The sequence below is a fragment of the Myotis daubentonii genome, chromosome 5 (assembly GCF_963259705.1).
Source record: "Myotis daubentonii chromosome 5, mMyoDau2.1, whole genome shotgun sequence".
NCBI lineage: Eukaryota > Metazoa > Chordata > Mammalia > Chiroptera > Vespertilionidae > Myotis > Myotis daubentonii.
The window spans coordinates 84,778,297-84,802,431 of NC_081844.1; the positions used below are offsets into that span (position 1 = coordinate 84,778,297).

Sequence of the window (24,135 nt, forward strand, 5' to 3'; positions counted from 1 at the left end):
CACCGTGGATGCCCTGGAAGGTGAACACCGTCCTGTCCCCGAGTAACTGAGTAATACCACTCTCCCATCTTAAGAGCATTACGTAAATCTTAGTGTTAATTCCCCCAGAGGTCTTGTTGTGGCTTGGACAGCACTGCGTCTCTTTCTCTTTCGCTTTGGCTGTCCTCTTGAACATGGAATGTGGAGGCTCGAGTTGCCAGAAAGTCATGGGATTCCAGTGACTCATGTTCCCAGCCTTTTCTCACCTCTGGTTAGCTGCACTGCCCTGGCACAGGGTTCTCCTGTCTGGGATGTCTGGCCGGGCTGGTGGAGTGGCTAAGTGAGCATTAACTGGGACATGGAGCCGCAGCTCAGAGTCACTGGTTTCTGTGAAGGAGAAGGTTGCTTGAGTCAAGTGTCTTGCCTGTACCTCTCAAATTTGAAGGAGTAATGTCTCCTTGGGCTTTTCTTCATTTGCTTCTGCATGTTTCATTTTTCTTGTATGTAAATAGCCTTTTAAGCAAAATTCAGATTTGTAGAAATGGGTACGCGTCAGCTAAAATTGAATAGATGATCATTCTGCTCAATTTGTGAGGCCTAGAGGTTTGCTCTTCACCAGATAAATGGTGTCTGACACCACAGGAGCTTGTCGGGGCTTCAGGTGATGGCTTCTTGGTGACTTTTGTGCCACTTTGGCTGTGTTCTGTCCGGAGCACTTACTGCTCTCCTGCTCTAGAAGCCTCCACTTGGCCCCTCACGGCATCAGCAGGTCTCAGCTTCCACCTCTCCTCCCCAGTGGGGCCTCTTCTGAGCACCCTACCTGCAGAATCTCTGTGCCTGAACCCTGTTCATTTCCTTCCCAGCGCTGTGGCAGTCTGTAATTATGCTGTTTACTTGTTCAGTGGCTGTGTTTCTTCTCCTGGACCATCCTCACCATGAGGGTAGGGACTGCTGTCTTGTATTTCTCTAAAAGAGCCCAACACAGGGTGGTTTTGTGTTATATTTTTATTAAATGAATAGAGATGTCTCTGAGTTTTCTTATCTGGCTGCGAAAAATTTTCGTCTGTTAGAGGCCTTGGAGTTGCAGAAAAATCCTCTGTGGGCTCCACATACTTAAAAGCAAGAACGATGCACCGAGTTAGTAAATTTGATCCTGGTTAGCAGGCCGGTGCCAACCTTCTCCCACCCATCCCCATTGGGATATAGAAGGAAGAGGCGCCTGTGACAGTGTGTCTCAAGTGTGCTTGAGACGTGGGCTTTGGAGGCAGCTTGTCCTGGGCTCGAATCCCAGCTCTGTCACTCTCTGCAGCTTTTTACAAGTTAATGTCCCTGGGTCTAAGTTTTTCTCGTCTGTAAATGGGAGATAAATATAGAACCTCACTGACTCAAGCATGTGGTGAGATTGCAGGGATTATTATGTGTATTATGATATTTACATTATTTTTCATTTTAAAAGCAATTAATATAGGACAATAAAAATATCCTAAATGGAGGGGCAAAAGCATGCATTATTCCATTGCCTAACCTCAAGTATTTTCATTTTGGAATCTTCCCATCTAATCTTTGTCTCTAGGTCAGTGATGGTGAACCTTTTGAGCTCGGCGTGTCAGCATTTTGAAAAACCCTAACTTAACTCTGGTGCCGTGTCACATATAGAAATTTTTTGATATTTGCAACCATAGTAAAACAAAGACTTATATTTTTGATATTTATTTTATATATTTAAATGCCATTTAACAAAGAAAAATCAACCAAAAAAATGAGTTCACGTGTCATCGCTGACACGCGTGTCATAGGTTCGCCATCGCTCTAGGTATATACACTCAATATAGGATGTACCAAGTTTATATCATGCTATTATTGCTTTTCATTCTGTGGTGAGAAATTTTCCATATTAATGCCTTGCCTTCCCAGTTGTATATGTAGGATGTTCTATACTTCAATTATCCCAAATCTTAACCTTGGGCAATAATGTTACTGCCACTGTTGCGCTCTCTCTCTCTCTCTCTCTCTCTCTCTCTCTCTCTCTCTCTCCCTTTCCCTTTCCCTTTCCCTTTCCCTTTCCCTTTCTCTGTGTATGTGTGTCTCCTGTGATTAATGATGCTGCGATGGACACATTTGTGGAGATAATGCCTTCTTGGTTTTAAGTTATTCTTCAGCGTACAGACCTGATTGTGATATTATTGCATCAAGGGATATTTGATTCTCTACAATAAGTACTTTTTGAACACTATTAAAGCTGGATCTCCATCAGTCTAGACTTGTCCCATTTAAGCTGTAAGTAGATCTTCTACTTTGAGATTTTCTTCACAGGTAACTTCCCTCCTTCATCTGGCTTTGAACCTCCTTGTGAGTTAGAAACTAGAAATTTCTATTTCACAATTGAAATTCTTAGACTGTGGAGTCCTGGCTTTGTCTCTATGAAATACTGGTGTTTACCTTGTTTCTGGCACTGTGGCGGTGCCTCAGTGATAGACACTCAAAGCTCTCAGGCTATTGATGGGCGGTTGCTTGATTTAATGGGTATTACCTGAAGAGTAGGAGTGGGGTTGTCTGCTGTTGTGCTGTGTCTGAGGGAATAATGAAGCCATGAAGATGAGCAGAAAGGTTGACCCAGCTTGCTTTGTTCATGCAACATTTTAATCTTTTTCTCTTTCTACCAGGAAGCCAAAAAGAAGTATGACAAGGAGACAGAGAAGTATTGTGGAATCTTAGAAAAACACTTGAATTTGTCTTCCAAAAAGAAAGAATCTCAGCTTCAGGAGGTAAGAAATTGTACTAGTATTCTGAATAAACTGTTTAACTTTACATGGTGCTGGGGTATGTACTGGTTACTCTTTGCCAGGAAGTCCTAGGTTTGGAAGAGACCTCGGAAACCAGGAGCTTGATCTGATGCCTGGATGGCCTTTCTATCATCCCACCCACACCCACCCCCTTTGGTGGCTGTCCAGCCTGTCAGGGGCAGAGGAACATGCTGCTGGTCAAGATCACCCTCTTCCTTGTTGGGGAGCCCTAATTACTAGAATGTACTTCTGCCTCACAAACTGAAGTCTCTTTTCCTGTTTCTCTCCCCCTTGACCTTAATTCTATACTCTATTACTAGTACGTCACCTTTGACTTTATGCCTATGTCAGTGATTTGAAATGTTAGCATCTGAAATGCTTTGGCCCTTCTCCCATAATATTAATTTAAAAAATCTATTTTTTTTTTTAAAGCATGACTTTATTATCACTCGTATGGTTTGTGGTTTGGTAACCTTGTTTGAAAAAAGTCAATTCTCTGACCTGCCCCTAGTCTTTCTGGATTTACATGGGGTCTTCTTAAAGAGTAGTTCACTTGGAAAGAAAAGCCAGTTTGCGGCCCTGGCACAGTGACCATGTTTATTTTGTTCATGGAGGTTTACATGGCCAGGGAGTTTGCATTTCTGGGAGACAGTCACAGTAAAACTCCAAATCTAGCTTCTGGCTACACGAATGTCATTTTATTTAACTCTCAACAATTTGCTGACCTTTCTTAAGTAACCTAAAGAGCAGCTATGGTTTTCAAGCTAGCCCTCTTTCTTAAATTTCCCTTTTTTTTTTTTTTTTTTTTTTTTTTTAGTAAATAGCATGTCAGTACTTTTATGAAGTGAAAGTTCATATGAAGATGGTAGGGTCAAAAGTTGAAAGATGAAGACAACTCAGGAGACAGTGGAGTCTGAACCCCTCCCAACCAGGATTTGTTAGACATCCTCGGTTAGGGATGTGTGGTTCTCAGGACTCCTTGCTTGGGTATTTAAACCAATTGTTTGAATGACCATGAGAACTCAGCACCATCTCCAGCCACTAGTGTTTATAGTGGACTTTGCAGACCAGTTTTGGCCAACCAACCAACAGCAATTGAGTAATTGGTGCGAACTGTAAAAGCAAATGAATGAGGAGGTGATTCTTAAATAGCACAGCTATTTGGGTAAATCAAATGTGACAGAGAAAACTAAAGAAATGCTTATTTTCATGCATGTTATATAAAGGCTATTCACAACTCCACGTGGGGATATGGGCACTAGACGATACCCCAGGATATGTGATTCTACAGGATAAATATATAGTTCCACTTAGGTTCTGTCCTGGGAAAAGTACTCATCTCTCTGAGCTGTAGTCCCTTTGTAAAATACTCATGAAATACCTATCCTGCCTACTTCATGTATGAGAAGACATATTATAGCTGCTACACAAATACAGAGAATTATCCCTATGACTGACTTGTTTTTCATCCCCTATTCCCAAATTGAATGGTAATTTCTTTTTTCTTTAAAAATTTTTTTTTTTTTTTTAAAACTGGTTTTAGAGAAGGAAGAAGGAGCGAGGTTGGGGGGTAGAGCTACATTGATCGATTGCCTCCCATATGCTCCCTGACTGGGGATCGAAACCTGCAACCTAGGTATGTGCCCTGACCTGGAGTTGAACCTTCAGCCTTCTGGTGCATGGGATGACGCTCCAACCAACTGAGTCACACTGGTCAGGGCTGGATGGTGTTCCACTTGACTGCCCTCATCTGTTGGAGCTGCTATAACAGAATACTATAGCCTGGGTGGCTTTTAAGCAACATAAATTTATTTCTCTCCATTCGGGAGGTTGGGAAGTCCAAGATTAAGGTGCTGGCAGATTTGGTGTCTGGTGAGGCCTGCTTCCTGGTGTACAGACAGCTGTCTTCCTGCTATGTCCTCACATGGTCCGAAGGGGTAAGGGAGCTCTCCAGGTCTCTTTAATAAGGGCAGTAATCCCATTCATGAGGACTTCACCCGCATGACATAATCACCCCAAAAGCCCCACCTCCAGGTGCCATCACATTGGGATTAGGTTTCACATACGAATTGATGGGGAAGGGCACCAGCACTCAGTCTGTAGCACAGGCTTTGCCAGTATATATCTCTGTGGATATTTTTTCATTATGCTCTTTGTTACAGTCCTTTGTGTTCTTGTCTGTTACCCATTCATACTTTCTGAGTACACTGAGGGCAAGGGGTGGGCTAAAGGTCTTTCTTGTGAGCCCTGGCCAGTGCAAATGTTGAATTCATATTCATGTGTCAGGTACTGTATTGAGCATTTTACATGGAATCTTTTCAACTCCTCATAGCCACCCTATGTGGTACAGATTTATTCCCATTATTTTACATATAAGAAAGCGGAGGCTCTAAGACGTTTACTAGTCTGCCAGTAGCTGGTCAGCGAGGATTTGAACCCTGGCTCCTGACTGTGGAGCCCTTTCCTTTAACGCAGTAAGCTCTTCTGCGTCTCTCTCTGTCTTAGGAGAGAGGGATGGTGCTCTGCTGTCTACCTGCCATTGTCATTAACATGTGTCAAGCAACTAGGACTGGCCAGATGGAGGGACCTTGGTGGTCATCTGGTTGAGCCTCCTGAACTTACCTTTGAAGGAACTGAGTTTCTTGTAGAAGTCTAGTGGTTTGCTCAAGGTCTTCCAGCTATTTAGTGATACTTCATATTTATATAAAAATTAATTTTTAGGATCATTATTAAACACCTAATACACATTTAATGAAATCTGTTCCCTTTGATTATCCAGAACTGTTCCCTGATTGCAGGGCTCTGAAACCAATACTTACAAATGCTAGCCCATCCCTAGCCCTGGTGGGTGAAATTATAGGGCAGCAATGTGGAATGACACTGCTGCCATCTAGTGGATGACTTTTTAAAAATCAGTGTATTCTTTAGCGGTTCAGAAGCTACTTCAAAGACAGTATTGTTCAATAGATGGTCATTGCACACTTCTGTGGAAAAAGTCTATTCAGGCATTGGGTCAATTGTGGGGCTGAAATGAGCGACCTGCCTTCATGGAACTTACCTTCTAGGACAGTGGTTCTCAACCTTCCTAATGCCGCGACCCTTTAATACAGTTCCTCATGTTGTGGTGACCCCCAACCATAAAATTATTTCCGTTGCTACTTTATAACTGTAATTTTGCTACTGTTATGAATCATAATGTAAATATCTGATATGCAGGATGTATTTTCATTGTTACAAATTGAACATAATTAAAGCATAGTGATTAATCACAAAAACAACATGTAATTATATATGTGTTTTCTGATGGTCTTAGGCGACTCCTGTGAAAGGGTCGTTCGACCCCCAAAGGGGTCGCGACCCACAGGTTGGTGACCCACAGGTTGAGAACCGCTGTTCTAGGAGAATGTCTCTTTTCCAGGAAGCATGGAATGGTCTGGTGGGTCTCAGACAAACTGGTAGATTTGGTTTCTCAAGTAACAGGCAGGGAAACTGTCTTGAGTGGCTTGCTGGGTGGGTTGGAATCCTGGCTTACAATTCCATTGCAGGGGGAACTAAGGATGTGGTGAATTCTATGGCCCAGATGAGTGGGGACATTGGCAGGAGACACATACCATTCCATATGGGATTTTTTTCTCCCTTTTCCTTTGGAATCACATTCAGTTACGTGTCTGTTCTGAGAGCTGGGTCCTGATGGCCACATAGAGATCAATTCATTCATTCCTTAAGTGTCCGCTGAATGTTTTACTATGGGTCAGGCATCCCTCAGGGAACTGGGATAGAAAAATAGAAAATGACACAAGGTCTTTGCTCTTACAACTTTATATTCCAGTAGTCAGTACACAAGGAACGAGAGGAATAAATAATAATGTTACATAGTAATAAGGAAATAAAGTGGGAGAGAAGATGGAGGGTCCCTGAGGTAACCCATCTAAAATAGTGTCATCAACAAAGGCTGCTCTGAAGAGGTAACACTTGAATGGAGACCAGAAGGATGAGAAGGCGTGAGCTAAGGGAAAAGTTGGGGTAGTGGTCCATAATTGTGGAACCTGAATGACTGGGTCATGAAATAGAGTAGAGTAGGTTGGGACAGAATGAAAAATATGGAAGTGTTTTGTATTTAGTTATAAATGTACTAGAGGCCCAATGCACGAAATTCGTGCAAGAGTAGGCCTTCCTTCCCCTGGCTGCTGGCACCAGCTTCACTCTGGCACCCCGGACCCGGGCTTTCCTCTGGCCGCTGGCAGGCACCTGGTACCCAGGCTTCCCTCGCAGCCCTGGCTTTGTCCGGAAGGTCACCCAGAAGGACGTCTGGAAGGTCGTCCCGAAGGACGTCCGGTCTAATTAGCACATTGTGCTTTTATTATTATAGATATTTATTAGGTAATAATGCCAAAGGTATTTCTTATTGTGCACTCTAGTTAAAAAAAAAAAAAGGATATTTATCTAGGGGAAGAGCTGTTCAGGCAGAACGGACACCAAGTGCAAAAGTTGCGAGACAAGACGGAGACTTGGAGTGCTGGAGGGCAACGAGGAGCCCAGAGTGGCTGGAGTACAGTGAGGGTGGGTTGGGGTGGGAGGAGGTAAAGTGGGACGGGTGGGCAGGTCACACTGGGTCTTGCAGACCATGGTGGAGGCTAGAGGAAGGCATTGAAGGGGCTGTGAGAACATCTGATTTAGATTTTAGGGAAGGTATTCTGGATTGGAAGGGGAGGGAGGGATTGAGAATGAAAGCGGGGAGAGCAGTTAGGAGAGGCGTGTAACTGCTGGAGATGATGTGCCTGGTTTAGGGTAGGAGCAGGGATGGAAACCCGTCTATTCTGACGTCCCTGCTGATAATAACAGAACACTTCCTGGTTTTCAGATTGTTTTCATCCTTTAGCTCATTTTATCTTTGAAACAGTCTGCTCAGAGCAAGGGCAGATATTTTCATTTCCACCCTCCAGGTGTGGGGAAGAGACCCCGAGAGGACCACGGACTTGAGCCCGTCTCACCAGCTAGAAAAGAATGGCGCTGCAGCTCCGGCCCAGGCATTTGCACTGCCAGCTCTCTGCCTGATGCTGGGCGCTGCTGTTCTTCTCAGAGGACTTTTCTTCTGGCTCCTTCATCCTGCCTGACTGCAGGAGGCACTTTGCCAATTGTCAGAATGAGCCTTTTCTCAGTTGCAATCTCAGTGGCTGAGAGGACATCAGGGCTGTGGGATAGTCAGGGAAGTCAGTGTAGAGAGGCCGTACTGCCTAGTGGTTCAGAGACGATCAAGAGTCTTGGAGGCACATCAACCAGGACAGAAGTCCCAGCTCTGCCCTGTACTTCATTTTCCTCTTGTAAATTAGAGGTAAAGATAATATCTTCTTTTCAGGAATTTCCTGAGTATTAAATAACTAGAATTAATGAGGTTTGAATAAGGTAATATATGTATAGGTATGAGCACAGTGCCTGGCACAAAGTTAAGTGCTCAGCTAACCATTATCATTATTCTTATTTCTGTTTGATTTGTTTTTTAAAACTATCTTCAGAGATTTTTCTGGCCTGCTTGTTGAATGTTCTCCTTGGAAGGTGACTTGATTTTTCTCTGAAATTTCATCCTATTTGTAGGCAGACAGTCAAGTGGACCTGGTCCGGCAGCATTTCTATGAAGTATCCCTGGAGTATGTCTTCAAGGTGCAGGAAGTCCAAGAGAGGAAGATGTTTGAGTTCGTGGAGCCTGTAAGTAGATGCTCTTTGTTGGTGGTGTTTCCATACTTTTATCCCCATCCCTTATTCCAGCTACTTAGGTGGCAAACGATCTAAGCTGTTGATGAAGAGGTTGCCCAGCCCTGATGCTGGGCCTTCTGGTAAAGAACCGAGCTTTCTCAGTCTGGCCTCCCTGGGTTTTTCCTGTGGTCATTCCCGTACAACTCCAGGTACGGTTGTAGTGCGTTCCTCTAGCCACCCTGGGTGGTCCTATCTGGTTTGCAGGTGGAATTAGTGACAATAAGGGAAGAATGGAGTTTTCATCTTGCCAATCAATAGTGATTACACTTTCCTCCTCCCTCCCCCTTTCCCCTCTCCCTCAGATAATCCAAAGGTAGTAGTAACCCAGGAAATAGGAGAATGTACAGACTTTTCTCTTTTGCCTCCTGTGTTCAAAGCACCTCTTCATCCTACTGATACATTACATGATGCTTTCTAATGTGATTTCTCACTCTATTTGTTATAACCAGAGTCCCTGGGTGCACCGTGATGGGATGTGTACTTGGGCAGTGTCTCTGTGGCCATGAAAGGTTGTAGTATGGGAACAAGTCTGGCTTTGGTTTAGGCCATCCCATGGTTGTAGTTACATGCATGGAGCTGCCCCCACCCTGCCCTGGCACTGTTCAGAAGGCTTCATAGAAACACCAGAAGATCATAAGGGTCTCAACTCAAAACTCTTTCAGACCTTGCATTTTTCAGTCAAAATGCAGCTTCTGATTTAGACCCACATAAGATCTCTATCCACATAAGATTCTTATCGACCTAGAGTTAAGAAAGAGTGATTCTCTTAAGCAAATAAGAATAAAACGATAAGAAACTGAAAGAAAGTGACTATTTTTTTTTTTTTTTTTAGTAAAGAGTGTTTTGTACCCCATGTCTAATTTATAAACTTTTGGGATGCTTTTTAGGCATGTAGACTTGCTGATAGTTTTTTCAAGGCTCCAGATGGCTTTGGGATTTGATGCTGACATCTTTTACTATACTGGAATTTCACTTGTGGCCACCTTGTCTGGCAAAGTTTTAAAAACCCTTAATTACTTTAATCTTCTTATCTGAATATTGGAAACTTTAGAGCCAGCTTCCTATCTAGCAGTGGTCTCTGCCACAGTGGGTGTGCCAGGTGGGAGAAGCCACCTGGCGGAGAAAGCGAGCTTGTCGGTTTCCCTGCTTACGGCACAGAGGTGTGAAAGCCAGGCTTTCAATCAGTGGTTTACCGAAGACTGTTTCCTGTGGTTGGCAGGAATGAAAATGCTGTCTCAGAATTTGCCTTTGGCATTTTTATTTGCTTTTACTAGAATTTCTAGTGGGGGAAAAAAACACAGTGTGATTCTAATCATCCTTATGTATAATATGCTGATTAATATTACTCCATAGTTGCCCAATTTGGATGAGTTGCAATTTAATAGGCCCATCCTACATTTTTGATCTGAGGTTTTTTGTTCACTTTGATCTCTCAGTAGGTATTCCTAGTGAATCAGATATTGTATCTTTTAGCTTTTGCTGGTTGACAAATAACCACAAAAACCTCATATAAGAATAGGCATTTACTTTTTATATCTCTGTAGGGTTTATCCAATCTAGGCTAGGCTCAGCTGGGTGAGTCTGCTGATTTAGGTGGGCTTTCCTCCTCTTCCTCCTCCTTTCCTCCTTCTTCTCCTTCTCTTCCTCCTTTTCCTGTTTGTTTGTCTCCCCTCCACCCCCAAGAAATCTACAAGGTTTTATCCTTCTATGTCCTGGCATTCTGTTGTAGTATATCAGTGTCTTGAGTCTTTTGAGAGGCAGTATAGCATCATCGTTAAGGGCTCTAATGCTAGACTGCCTAGATTTAAATCCCAACTCAGCCATTTTCTAGCTATGTTTTCTTGGGGGAAGTTATTTGTTCCTCTGAGCCTCAGTTCCCTCATCTGCAAAATCGGTCAATAATACCACCTTAACCATATAAAGATGTTATGAGGATTAACTGAGTTTGTCCATGTAAGATGCTTAGAACAGAGCTAACCTAATTAGCACCCAATTTTACTGTATAGTAGTTAATTAGCATCTAGTTAATATTTATTTTTATTTTTTAAAAATATATTTTTATTGATTTCAGAGAGGAAGGAAGAGAGATAGAGAGATGGAAACATCAATGATGAGCATCATTGATCGGCTGCCTCCTGCATGCCCCCTACTGAAGATTGAGCCTGCAACCCGGGTATGTGCCCTTGACCGGAATCGAACCTGGGACCCTTCAGTCCGCAGGCCGACGACGCTTTATCCACTGAGCCAAACCAGCTAGGGCAGTTAGTTCATTATTTTTTAGTAAATCCAAAAGCATTTATTTACTGATCACCATAGGAAATGCTAAAGACCCAGCAGCTGTGTCTGAAGAGCTCACAGCCTCACTGGGGAAAGCAAGATGCATACAGAAGAGGAGTAGCCAAGGCAGCAGGCAGTTTCGTGCCAGGCTGGACAGGATGGATGGTATAGAAGTACCAGAACAATTGAAAGAGTAGAAAACCACTGTGGTTTGCAGATGCACCTGGAAACCTAATGAAAAAAATAATTCTGGTCTCATGTTAGATTGAAGATACTTGCCCACATTAAATTAAATGGGTCAGTTGAGAGGCTGGGTATAGGATGCAGATGTTGAACCTTCACTTTTCTGCAGGAGTTCTTCTTGTTTGTGAATACACCAGCTTCCAGACAGGCCAGTGGCTTCAGGAGCTGTGGAGAAGAGGGAGAAGAGACTCATGGAAGGAAAATGCCACTGGCAAGATCAGTGGTTCACAAAGTCTTAGATATACACATTCTCAGGCTCCACCCAAGCTCAAAATTGGCAGGTGGGGCCCAGTAATCTGTATTTTAGAAAGTCCTTTAGGTGATTCTGCTGCATATTAAAGTTTGAGCCACTGGCCTACATTGTACAAAAGAACATGAAGTAACAATTGATACTGGCTGAAATTGTGTCCTGTGCCGATATCACATACATTACCTACATTGTCATCCAGTCCTTATAATGTCTGGGAGGATAGGTACTATTTTTATATCTGTGTTCAGATGAAGGACTGGAAGTACGTTTATTTACTTCTTCAAGGTCACATTTAGTAAATGGAGTTGATATTTATAGTTTGGGTTCGTTGCAATGAAAGGAATCTTCTAACCACTCAAGGAGCTCCCATGCCCATTGACTATGCTTGTTTATTAGAAAGTAACTGCACGTACCAGGATGTTATTGACCTTCAGAAAAAGAAACAAAATTTTAGTGTTCCAAGGAAGAAAAATCAGACTTCTGGGGTCTGAACTATACATACATATTTTTGTGTGTGTGCACCCTGGAAGCCTTCATTTTCTTGTTGAGGTACTAAGTGTTCTGGACATTTGGATCGCAGATTATGATGTACTGACTTCATGAAGGTGAAGCCCTGCTCCGTCTGTTCCCCAAGTTTTCATAATTGAAGGTTACCCAGTGCTACAGAGAACTCATTCTCATGTGTCAGGCGCTGTGTCCTCTTGAGTTCCACCTCCTGAGTGTTGGTGCTGTGCCTTCCTATCATCTCTCACTGCTCCTGCCCCATGGCGGGTCTTCGTTCTTTCTCTTTGGTCTGTTGCATCCTGTCCTGGGCCTCTCCCTTCTCCAGTCTGGCCTGGATCCTGTTAGCACAGTGCATCTTCTAACACATCAGTGTGATTATCTCTCTTGCTGAGCATCTCCTGCTGGCACTCGTGTGCTAATCTAAGCCCATTTCATAGCTGATCTCACTGTGTACACAACCCAGTGTAGGTAGCATGATTGTTCTCCTGTAAAAGATGAGCTAAAGGCAGTTACATGGCCTACCCAGCCCAGCTTTTCATCACGCTACTGTCTGTCCTTTGTTGTATGAATAGTTTAAAAGGCCTCATAGTTTAAAAGGCAAAAAGTCTAAGGTCGAGGTGTCAATAGGGCATGCTCCCTCTGAAACCTGCAGGGAAATGATCCTTCCTTTCCTCTTCCCATTTTCTGGTGGTTTGCGGGCAGTATTCATCATTCCTCGAATTGTAGATACATCTGTCCTATCCCTCATCTTCCCTGTGAGTTTCTCTGTGTCCAATTTCTCTGTGTCCCTTTTGTAAGGATACCAGTCATTTTAGATTAAGGCCTAATGGCTTTATTTTAACTTGATTACCTCTGTAAAGACCCCATTTCTAAATAAAATCACATTTTGAGGGACTGGTACTCAGGACTTAAACATATCTTTTGGCTGGAGGGGCGGGGTAATAGGGGGTGGGGACACAATTTAACCCTTAACAGTAACTCTATTCTATGAATGGAAACAACCTAAAGGTATCAGATAGTCCAGAGTGATGCAGCCCACTAAAATGAAGGAGTTACGTTTTTGCTTATTTAAAAATAAATAAATTAGATCAATGTTGTCAGCTAGGAATGGATTTTTTTTAAACAGGTATTTCCTGAGGAACACAACGATGGAGATGCAGGCAAAGGGAGGTGGGGAAGGTCTTCATTGGCAGGTCCTTGGTTGTGCTGTGACTATTTGCCGGGGTCCAACCCCAGCAGGTCCAGGGGTCCCCAAAGGTGTGGACGGAGTCGGCGAAGAAGGAATGACACGGAGGCAGCCTTCGGGTGATCATCATAGCCAGGTTCCTCTAGCCAGGTTCAGTAGCCAGGTTCTAGTCAGGCTCTCTTGCCAACCTCTGCAGTCAGGTTCAGTCCAGGATCCCTTGCCATGTTCTCCCGCTAGGCTCTGTCTCTAGGCTCCGAGGCCAGTCCCTCTCCAGGATCCTCCGGCATGCTCTCTCCAGCGAAGTTCTTCTGTCTCTAGGCTCCGTGTAGGTTCTGTCTTCTTGATTCTGTTCTAAGTTCTGAGTGTTTCTGTCTTGTTACAACTGTATTTATACCAGTTGATTCAATCCTATCAATCTCTATTACAAAGGTTAGGGCGTTTCTTATCTCCATTCCAGGGAGAAAAGATTATGTAGTTTAAGCATGATTGTTCGTAGTTAAAGGGATTAATTACCCTCCTGGCACTTAGTTGAGGGGTTTTATTCCCTCCCTAACTTCAGGGGAAAATCCCTACCTGGGGATTCAACCTTTCTCGGAGAGGTGACTTTGGTTAAAACACAGCGTCAAGAAGGTGAGCAAACATATTAAGAACCGTATGCCATATATGCCAGGTCCCTTGAAACAGCACGGATGGACCGGCTCCCGGCAACTATTCAGGGAGGAGCCTGGGTGGCCATGCTGACTTCTTTTGTCTGACAAGCAGGTGAGGCTGCAGCAAGCTCTTCCTCTGTGTGTTTGAGTAGAAACATTTTTTTGAGGCAGACAGATCTTTCCATCTCTAGAGCCTTTCTCTGGGCCTCACCTGGCACCCGGAATGGACTTTCATTTCCCACTGGGTAATAGGTTCAAGGTTCATACAGTTTGTAGGAAGGGTATGTCAGCAGGTGGGGGTAAAGAGAAAAGATGCTACGTCGGGCAGAAAGAAGGGAAAATGGGCCAAAGGTGGCAATGTCTAAGGAATCACTTTCCATAGAAAAATGGATGATCAGGCATGATACCAAAGGAAGTGAAGACCAAAATAAATATAGGTAACTCTGCCTTCGGAATGCTTGTGTGTGTGCCCAGGTGGCATCTTAGTGAGCTGTTTGAGATATTTAATTACTCTGAGCAAGGAAGGTTTTGTTGACTTTAAGGGAAGGATAAATCAGAGTTAATAGGAAGAATGACCTTAGAACTAGCTGCTTATCTTCTGCTTTATTCTCCTGTAGGGAATAGCTCAGTGCCTTGGAAAAGTGATGGGCACAGCATTCAAGGACAGCAGGGAGGGAAGAGCTAGAACAGTTTTCATTGTGAAAATCGACACTAGGTTTGTCATCTGAGCCCCCTCTTGTATATTACTGGAGCCATCTAGAAGGAAAAGTATGGGCCTTCTCAAAAAAGTATTTTACGTAGAGTAAGTCCAGAGGCTTTGGTCACCCTTGAAGCAAAGAGTTTATCATTAGTTTTTGGTGACTTTATGTAACTTGCTGCCCATTCATTGACTTAGGTTAGGGATCTGTCTGTGGTGCCACTAGATGATTTTTTTTACAGCCAGAGGACCCAGCAATGCCTGCTCCCCCTCCTCCTGTGAGGATCTCAGGGGATAGATGATGCAGTGGCAGTGGCAGTGGCAGTGGGAAGTCAAGGTACCACGTTGCTGTAAGCTGGATTTTGTCTGACTTCCCAGTATGGAGATCTTTGATAAACGGGGCTGGGCCTGTGGCTCAGCCCAAAGACAGGTCTTTCCTCGGATCTCAGTTAGCGTTGCACATACCTTGGTGCTTTCCATTTCTGTCACAAGCATGGTGGGAGAGTAGTGGTGTGGAATGAGTTCCCCTATTATTAGGGCTGCCTCTTAGAAAAGGAGACTTAGGTGAAAATAAGTGAGACCACAGTTAATAAGTAAAGGTATCTTCGTTTAGGGTCTGAAAAACTAAACACAACATAAAATAAAACAACTTTGTCTGATGTAACATGTGGTCGAGGCAGATCAGAGAGGTCAGAGTGGACAATTTAGAACATGTGAGTCAGCATGGAAGTTCAAGTTAGAACGGATATGGTCCCCAAATGCAGTGGCACTGATCCTAGGATAGAGGTGAGGTTCTGGTTCTTCTAAACCAGCGGTTCTCAACCTGTGGGTCGCGACCCCTTTGTCGGTCGAACGACCCTTCCACAGGGGTTGCCTAAGACCATCCTGCATATCAGATATTTACATTACAATTCATAACAGTAGCAACATTACAGTTATGAAGTAGCAATGAAAATAATTTTATGGTTGGGTCCCAACATGAGGAACTGTATTTAAAGGTCCAGAAGGTTGAGAACCACTATTCTAAACCTCGTTCAGGCTCTGACTATAATCCTTTTCCAGATTGAGGTTTGGAACTGAGGCAAGGTGTGTAGAACTGGGGGCGGGGCCAGGGCAGCCTAACAACAGTGAGGCTTGCACCTAGGCTCAGAGAAGAGACCACAGGGACGCTTACTCCGCTGGAGAAGGGAAGGCTGGCAGGGGCCCGGGGCAGGGACATGAATAGTTTTTAAGTATATGAAGGCCTCTTATAAGATTTTAGTGAACAGATGTTTGCACTCTTCACTAAAGACAAGACTAAACAATGAATGGGTTTACCTTTAGCCCAAGGCAATTTAAATGAGAATTTAGGGAAACCTTTGTACCTGAAAATGTGGGAACATGGGAGTATTTTAATAAAGGAATCCATAGTGCTTACTTTGGAATAGTTGAGGGAAAGTGGAGAAGCACACTTGAGCTGAAGTCTGACCTGGATGATTTTTTTGGTGTGACTTTGCCTGTTAGACCTCAGACTCAGAACATACCAGCTTCCTTGTCTCCCTCTCTTGTTGATTATCAATGTAACCACACGCTTCTGCACCGTAACCTGGTATTACAAACATATTAGGAAAAGAATAACTTGGAGCTCTGGTCTTCACTTTTCTGACGAAATGTTTATCTTAAGAGGTGGTGAGGCTCACAGGGTAAGAGCTTGGGTGTTGGTATCAAGGAGATCTGGCTTTAAATCCTGGCTGCCACTTGCTGCGTGTTTTGGGGCAAGTTACTTGACCTCCTAATTATTAAAATGAAGGTAACAGTGGTACTTACCTAATAGGTTGCTGTGAGTGCTCAGTGAGACAGTGCACATAAAGTTACCGTGTCTGGAATACAAATAGTGCTAAGTAAGTGATAGCCATTTTATTACTTTATTCTAGATTTTCAATTGGGGTTGGGAGCTCAGATACAACAACATAATAACCTCCTTGGCTTACTTATGTGGTAAACTCTGCCTTTCTACCTCATTGCAGCTACTGGCATTCTTGCAAGGACTCTTCACTTTCTATCACCATGGTTATGAACTGGCCAAGGATTTCAGCGACTTCAAGATGCAGCTGACCATTAGCATACAGAACGTGAGTGGGCAAAGGGACAGACTTCCTTTCCTCGGTTAAGGAAAGGAAAAAACAAATTATGGGTCTGGTTGCATAGAGAGCACTTATCTGGGATGGAATGCAGGTAAGGGGGGGGGGAGGTTTGCTCAGTTCAAAGGGCAGATGGGGGCAGGCTTTTCTAGGGTCTTGGTAGCCACAGATTAGAACATCATCCTATTCTCTATTATTTCAAAGCACTATTTATGTTTTCGGAAGTGCTGCTGCTGATTATGTTTTAAATCTGTAGCACCAGAGTCAGGATTTCCTTTGGCAGTGGAAGGCCCAGCCCAGCCCAGCCCAGCCCAGCCCTGCCCTGCTCTGCCCTTCCTAGCCCCCCTTCTGTGCATCTAGCTGCCTGGCCACACGAGACCTTGGAGAGTGTGTGTGTGTGTGTGTGTGTTTAGGAGTGGGGGTGGGGCACACATGCTGACCTCCAGCTCCAAGGGTGTGCTCTTGTTCAACTCTTAGTAAGGCTGAGAGAAAATCCAAGTCAGTGTGGCTTACACAGCAGGGCCTCTAGGTGCTCAGAATCCTGCCTAAGGCTCTTTGGTTAGCAGTTACTGGGGCCTGAGCCCCTTCTTAATTACATCTGGCCATGTTAGCATGTACATTGTCTTCATCTCTAGATAAGTGGTTCTCAACCTGTGGGTCGCAACCCCTTTGGGGGTCAAACGACCCTTTCACAGGGGTCGCCTAAGACCATCGGAAAACACATATATAATTACATATTGTTTTTGTGATTAATCACTATGCCTTAATTATGTTCAATTTGTAACAATGAAAATATATCCTGCATATCAGATATTTACATTATGATTCATAACAGTAGCAAAATTACAGTTATGAAGGAGCAATGAAAATAATTATGGTTGGGGGTCACCACAACATGAGGAACTGTATTAAAGACTCGCGGCATTAGGAAGGTTGAGAACCACTGCTCTAGAGGATCCTATGGAGAAAAGAAACCAAATGCATCCATGTGGGTTGTATTGCATGGCTTTTGGAAGCCTGCAGCTCGCTCTGACATGGTTCTCTGTGTCTTGTGAGAGAACAGGAAGTTGCAGAGTCTGGGAAAAGGTTTCACAAAGCATGGCTTCCCCTTTGGCTGGCTTCCTCAGAGGGCCAACGGAAGTGGAGATTTACACGTAGCAGGTGTACAGGGAGCAGTGTTGGCAGAAATGCCTGTGAGAGAGTGAGGCCCCTACAGGGGAGGTTGAGCTGAGATGCAGTTGAGGCAGAGGCCTCAGTCCATGCCCTGGTGCCCTGGAGCTGGGATGGCCTTTGGAGCTGTGGGAATAGAAGCAAGGGGATCTGCCCTTTTTGTCCCCAGACTAGTCATTGGGTGGGTACAGGCTGCCCTGGGGAAGGGAGTATCCCTCACTGAGGCAGCTCCCTTTGGAGGAGGGAACCATCTGAGATATCAGCCAGCAACATTGCCTGCAGCTGGAGGATGAGCCCCTCAGGCCTGAGGGGAGCTGGGGCCAGGCCCTCCTGTGGAGCACAATCACCTTGGATGCTCATTTCAAATACACATATCTGGATCCAGAGGTACTCATTTCACCTTTAGGAGTGAGTCCTGGGCATTTACATTTACTCCAAGTTCCTTACGTGATTTTGATGGTCCTTAGAGTTTGAGAGACAATCTGGTAGAGGACCTTAAGGCTGAAGTAACTTCTTGAATATTTGCCTAATTCTTAGATGGCTGACTTTAGAACTAAATTATCTGATTTTTAGATATAAGAATTCTATTGGTTGAGGTTCTGAATTGTCAGAGGTGGGAAGAGGGCTTTATTTCTTTGATTTGAATATAATTCCTTTCATCCTAGACAAGAAATCGCTTTGAAGGCACCAGGTCAGAAGTGGAGTCACTGATGAAAAAAATGAAGGAGAATCCCCTTGAGCACAAGACCATCAGTCCCTACACCATGGAAGGGTACCTCTACGTTCAGGAGAAACGTGAGTGCCTGTGGCGACCAACAGCTTGGGGTGTGCTCATGCTTTTGTGCACAAGGTGAAGGGTGTGTCCAGTGGTGCCTGGCCCAAAGTTTCATAAACACAGGTTTGGGGGAATGAGAGTATTTTCATAGTTCAGTTTCCTAGGGGGAGGGTGGTGTCCACAAGTCTTGTCTACAGCCAAGGGACGTGTTCTGTTTTCTTCGTAATTGGAATGCACTGAGGTTCCGTGGTGCTTCTTTTCTCCCTCATGTCTCTCAACTCTTGAGGTGCCTGTCCCCTTAGTTTAGCTTTAAACACCATCCCTTTGGCATGGAAGACTTGGGAAAATCTTGCCTGATAGACCTAATTGTCCATTAGCAATCATATCCTTTGGTGGGATTTCCTATTTAGTGATTTTGTTTTCATTTGAGACTTGTTTGAGCAAGGCCTAAACAACCATGGTGCTTTCCCTCTTCTCCTCAAGTCATCCCAACACTTACATTTTATGAAAAGTAGAAACAAGAGTTCATTCTCAGAGCCAAGAAGAAGACTCATCATTGCTTTACTGATGCGATGTCAGGAGAGACATGCTGGTGACAGGGACTTTTCAGTGATGATTCAAATTCATGCCCTAGGCCTGGGGGAAGGCTTTATGACCGATGAGGCTGTGCACTCCCAGGCTTGATTCATGCAAGCAATGCTAGGGGGACAAGATAGCAAATTGTTTTCCTTAATGAATAGCTTTTCTCCTAGTCTCCTACTCCTGCTTTCTTGGCTGCACATATTACTTCTCCCAGATTTTTCCTGATTTTGTGCTTTTATGTCCTTCTGTTGATTTTGGGTTAGACAAATGTCTTCATCCTGGAAGCTTCCCGATGGAGCAGAAGTAGAACACTTGGTTTCAGTGATTATTCTGTTCAGTGATTACTAAACATTTGCATGGGCTTAAAATTGTTCCCTGTTGACAATGGGGGCAGTAGTGGGGTTGGAGCATTGGTTGTGATGAGAACTTCATATCCCTTATTCTTACAGGGACCAGCTTGTTGGGGTTTGTAGGAACAAGCTACGTTAGTTCTGTGTTTCATATATACCTGGTGTAAGGGGATGCCTTGTTTGCCCAGTGAGAAGATCTATCCCCCAAATTTAAGGTGAATTTGAAAATATAAATTCTTAGGACTGCAAAAACATAGTCCAATGTCTACTTATAATACTTAATTTATTAATATTATTCACTTACATAGGTAAAATCAGTATTGCTTTTTTGCACTCTCACATTATATTGTACAATTTTATTCAAACACTTCACGTGCTCTTTCAGCATTAATGTCTTGATTATCATTGGATCCACGTTTTGTTTCTCTAACACAGTAGCCTGGAGCATATCGTTGGGATACATCTTTATTTTTTCTTGGAAAGTTTTTGTAACATTATTTGGAGTAATGCAAAACTTAAAGAAGGTTTCAAGAATACTGTGAAGAACAACAGTATGACCTTTATCCTGATGCACGAATTTTTATCATTTTCCCACAGTTATATCATTCTTTCTCTGTATGGGTGTGTGTGTGTGTGTGTGTGTGTGTGCACATCACAGTCACAGATACACACACAATTTTAATTTTTTCGGAACCATTTGAGAACAGGTTGCATATACCATGCTCTTTTACTTCAGTGTATATTTTCTAAAAATAAGGATATTCTTTTATGTAACCATAGTTATCATATGCAGGAAATTTAACATTGATAAGATAGTTAATATAAATGGCACTGTCTATTCCAATTTTGTCAGCTGTCCCCATATAAATACTCTTACACAGCATTTTGTTTTTCTCCAGGGCAGGAGCTCGTTCTGTGGTTAGTTGTTATGACTTTAGTTTCCTTTATCTGGAACACTTCCTCAGCTCTTCTTTGTCTTTTATGACATGACATTTTTGAAGAATATATATAATTCTTCAGTGTGGGTTCAGCTAATGTTTCCTCAAGATTAGATTCAGATTATGTGTCCCTGGTTATATCCTACACAGGTAACACTGTGTTCTCCTCTGTGGCCATCTGCCCCTCAGTGGTGATGTAAAGTTTGATCACCCAGTCAAGGTACTGTCTGGTTTCTTCCCTGTACAGTCACTATTGTTCCCTTGTAACTAATTAGTAGTCTGTGGGGAAATAGCTTAAGACCACGTCAATATCCCCACTCACCTCCCTCATAGACTCAGCTTCCATTGAAAATCCTCCCTGAACTGATCTTTACTATGATGGTTGCAAAATGGTGATTTCTCAGCTCTCCCACTCATCCACATTTATCAGTTGCCATTTAGTATATTGTAAGGAAGTGACCTCACTTTGCCTCTCTCTCCCTCCTTCTCTTCATCTTTCCCTCCTCCTTCCTCCCTCCTTTTGTCCTTTACTATCTCTCTATTCACCCACCCACCCACCCACCCACCCATCCATCTGCCCATTCACCCATCTATCTTTCTGTTGTCAGTATGGACTCATGGATTCACATTTTATTCATAGGCTAAATTCATTACTGTCCTTATTTGTTTTGATGCTCAAATTGTCCAAGATACAAGCACTTTTGGAATCTTTGTGTTGTGCTATCACTGAATTTTTTTCTTGAATCCACAAAAGATATATTAGAATGGTTAGCATTTTCATTTGACTCTGATGTTCTAATGTAGATACTTACTGTATTGCTTTTTAAGTTTACTAAGTAATCTCCAATACTTACAATGGTCAGTCATACCCTGAAAAATAATGATTAAATGTCTGCAGAATCTCTATTCATGTTGTAATTATTTTTTCACAACTTGTGTTATGTGATTCTGTAAGCATTTAAACTAGTATTGACTGAGGTCCTTGTAGGCTAATAAAGTAATAAGCACTGGGTAAAATCAGAGACTTAGTCAGACTTTGACCTGCGGGGGTGGGGGGCATCCATCTTTCCTGAGGGATAATTTTGAGGGAGAGACCTTAGGTTACATTTGGGCACTTTTCAGTTACTTCCATTCTGTATCTTGGGTGTCTCTGCATTTTCTTTGTCTGCTTTTCAGTCTTCTTGAGTTTTGCTAATGTGAAAATTAGGGGCTTGGAAGTAGGTCAGAGTCTCCTGTCTGTCTGTGCACATAGTTGCAGAGCAGCTGTGTGGGAAGCATGACGTCATTGCAGCAGATGGGAGTGGTGACAAGCACTTTGAGGACCTTTCTGTGTTCTTTCCTCAGTCATCTTACTCCTGTCAGGGGAGAGACAGAAAACTTCAAATGGAGATTGATGATGGGAAAGTGAATTAACTTCCCCAGGGAACCTCTACTTCCGTTACATTTTAAGACCCATTGGATGTAGCATTTAGTGGGAAACAGTCTTCCTTGGTCTCTGGGGAAAGCCTTGGGTAGGCTCCATTTCCAGTCTGTGGGATCAGATTTCTGCCTGTCCCAGTCTAGCTGGTGTGGGGAATATAGTGCCCCTAGAAACAAGTTAAGGGTAGGTGAGCATTGTGGGTTATGGGTTGTGTGTCTTCCTGGCACACAGTGGACATATGTAGTTGCTTTATGGGAAATATTATTTTGCAGGTCACTTTGGAACTTCTTGGGTGAAGCACTACTGTACATATCAGCGGGATTCCAAACAGATCACCATGGTACCATTTGACCAAAAGTCAGGAGGAAAGGGGGTGAGTTAATTTTTTTATATTTCATGCTTGATTTGCTTGGCTAACAAATAATGACAATGCTTATATAAAGTAACACCTCCAATATTTCACTCTAATTTTCTTAGTTTTTATACAGTAGTTCCAGGAGGTATAGTACCCTAAAAAGTAACTTACACAAAATGATTCTTTGCTCTAAGTTATATTAGAAATTACAACTAAGGAAGATTCTTGTATTTCACATATATGCATGATTAAGTGTGTCAAATGCGTTTAGCTGCTAGAAATTCTTGGGTGACCTCACCCTGTGAAACTGATTTGCATCGCTCTCACTTGACACTCACAGGGCTGCCAGTTGGCAGCTTAGCTCTCCCAGTTATCTGTTGCTGTGCAACGGATCACCTCCAAACTGAGCAACTTCTAAAACAATACCAATCTTCTTAGCGCTTCTCAGTTTCTGTGGATCAGGAATTTGGTGAGCACTTGGTTGGGTGGTTTGGGCTCAGGGTTTTTCTTGGGGCTCCAATCAGATGGTGACTCTAGCTGAAACAATGAGCATCTGAAGCAGCTCAAGGCCAGTGAGAATAGCTTTCTTTCTTTTTCCTGACCTCTCTTCCGTCTTTCTCTGGAGTCTCAGGGCCTGTCTATCTGGTCTCTGTGTGGGCTAGTTTGGGCTTCCTCACAGCATGGTGGCCACTGGGCAGCTAAATGTTTAAAGAGTGAATATTCCAGCAACGAAAACAGGGCTTGCATTGCTTTTTAATGATCTACTCTTAGAAGTCATATTACCTTATTTTTGTCCTACCTTTTTTTTTTTTTGAAACAGTCACAGAAGCCCGCCCAATCCACCTAATATCAGTGGGAGAGGATGCAGACACTGCCTCTCAGTGGGAGGAGGAGTGCGAAGAGTGGGTGGGCTGGAGTTCCTGTGGCCACATTTGGAACTCAGTCAGGCTGCATCAGGCTCCATGGGTCACTGCGTTGGGAGCTCCTTGCTGTGCTCCAGAGTTTCTCCTTTCCTGGGCGTACTCACTGCATGCATTTCCTTTTTGCTAGTATGTGATCCATCTTTTCTCTCTGGTGAGAGAGACTTCCCTGCATCCTGCAGTCTGAGAGGAGGCACCTCTCTGCAGGAGGTGTGCAGCAGCCCAAAGCTGACCATATTCCTTCCCTCGTTTGACATATTTCATTATTTCCCCACAGCGCTCAGCATACAGACCATAATCTGCATGATCTTGCCGCTGCATCCCTCAAACCCTTCCTCATTCCACTTTCCCTCTTGCTCTGGAATTCTAGCCACACTAGCTTCCCTCAGTTCCTTTAGGGACCCAAGGACTGACCACAGGTTTTTTCCACCTGCTCTTCTTCATCCCCAAGGCTGGTCTTATCTCATTAATCTGTCAAGTCCAAGCTCAGGAAAACCTTTGCTGACCATCTTGACCAGGTCAAATCTCCTGAATTTAGGCTTTTGTAATACAACTTAGTTTTTGTCACTTCTAACTTTTCATTTATTTGTTGAAGTGATTATCACCTGCATCCCCCACTTTTTTTTAAACCATCGGTAGTTGAACACATTGTCTTTATATATTTTTCTTGTTATGATATGGTCATCCTTGGAACAGAATCTTCTGTTTTCTTATATTTGACAATATTTTATAGATCCCCTGTTCCCTCCCATTTACCAGGGACACCTCTCTATAAGCTTTTGAAGTAGAAGCTGGTCCAGGTCCATTCAATCTGAAATGTAGTCAGACATCAACATAAGTCAGAATCCCCTGTATTTGGGCGTTTACACTCATACATTTGCACAGTGTGGAAGGAGCAGTTCTCAATCTGAGAACTTAATCTTAGCTATTCAGTGAAACCCAATAGATGTAAGGCTGTGAATATACTAGTAAACTATCTCTTCCTAGGTCTTCTGTGTTTTGTGTACTATTCGGATATTAGAGCGTGGTTAGTTTTACCATATGCAGTCACATTTCCTATTATTTCAACAGACTAGGCAAGTTTACTAACTTCCTCCCTAGTTTAGAAAAAGAAAGATTGGGACAGGCAGGAGAAACAGGATCCTTAGCAAATTCTTACATGACAGAAAGAGAAGAAATTAGTGC

The 24,135-nt window shown here is 43.3% G+C and overlaps 1 protein-coding gene and 1 long non-coding RNA gene across 8 annotated transcripts in view; one reads left to right on the forward strand and one right to left on the reverse strand.

Moving 5' to 3' along the window:
* Positions 1-24,135, reverse strand: part of LOC132235798 (uncharacterized) — a 458,887-nt gene that overhangs the window by 294,051 nt on the left and 140,701 nt on the right. The gene's annotated exons all lie outside the window — the stretch shown is intronic.
* ARHGAP26 (Rho GTPase activating protein 26) overlaps positions 1-24,135 on the forward strand; it is a 426,945-nt gene that overhangs the window by 118,991 nt on the left and 283,819 nt on the right. For all 7 annotated transcript variants that reach the window (XR_009453085.1, XM_059698750.1, XM_059698747.1 and 4 more), the window contains exons 5-9: positions 2,643-2,744; positions 8,355-8,465; positions 16,327-16,431; positions 18,276-18,405; positions 21,948-22,048. Coding sequence is in view for 6 of the 7 variants with exons in the window: in XM_059698750.1 (XP_059554733.1) it covers positions 2,643-2,744; positions 8,355-8,465; positions 16,327-16,431; positions 18,276-18,405; positions 21,948-22,048 (549 nt within the window). In the remaining variant the exon portion in view is untranslated. The remainder of the gene's footprint in view (positions 1-2,642; positions 2,745-8,354; positions 8,466-16,326; positions 16,432-18,275; positions 18,406-21,947; positions 22,049-24,135) is intronic.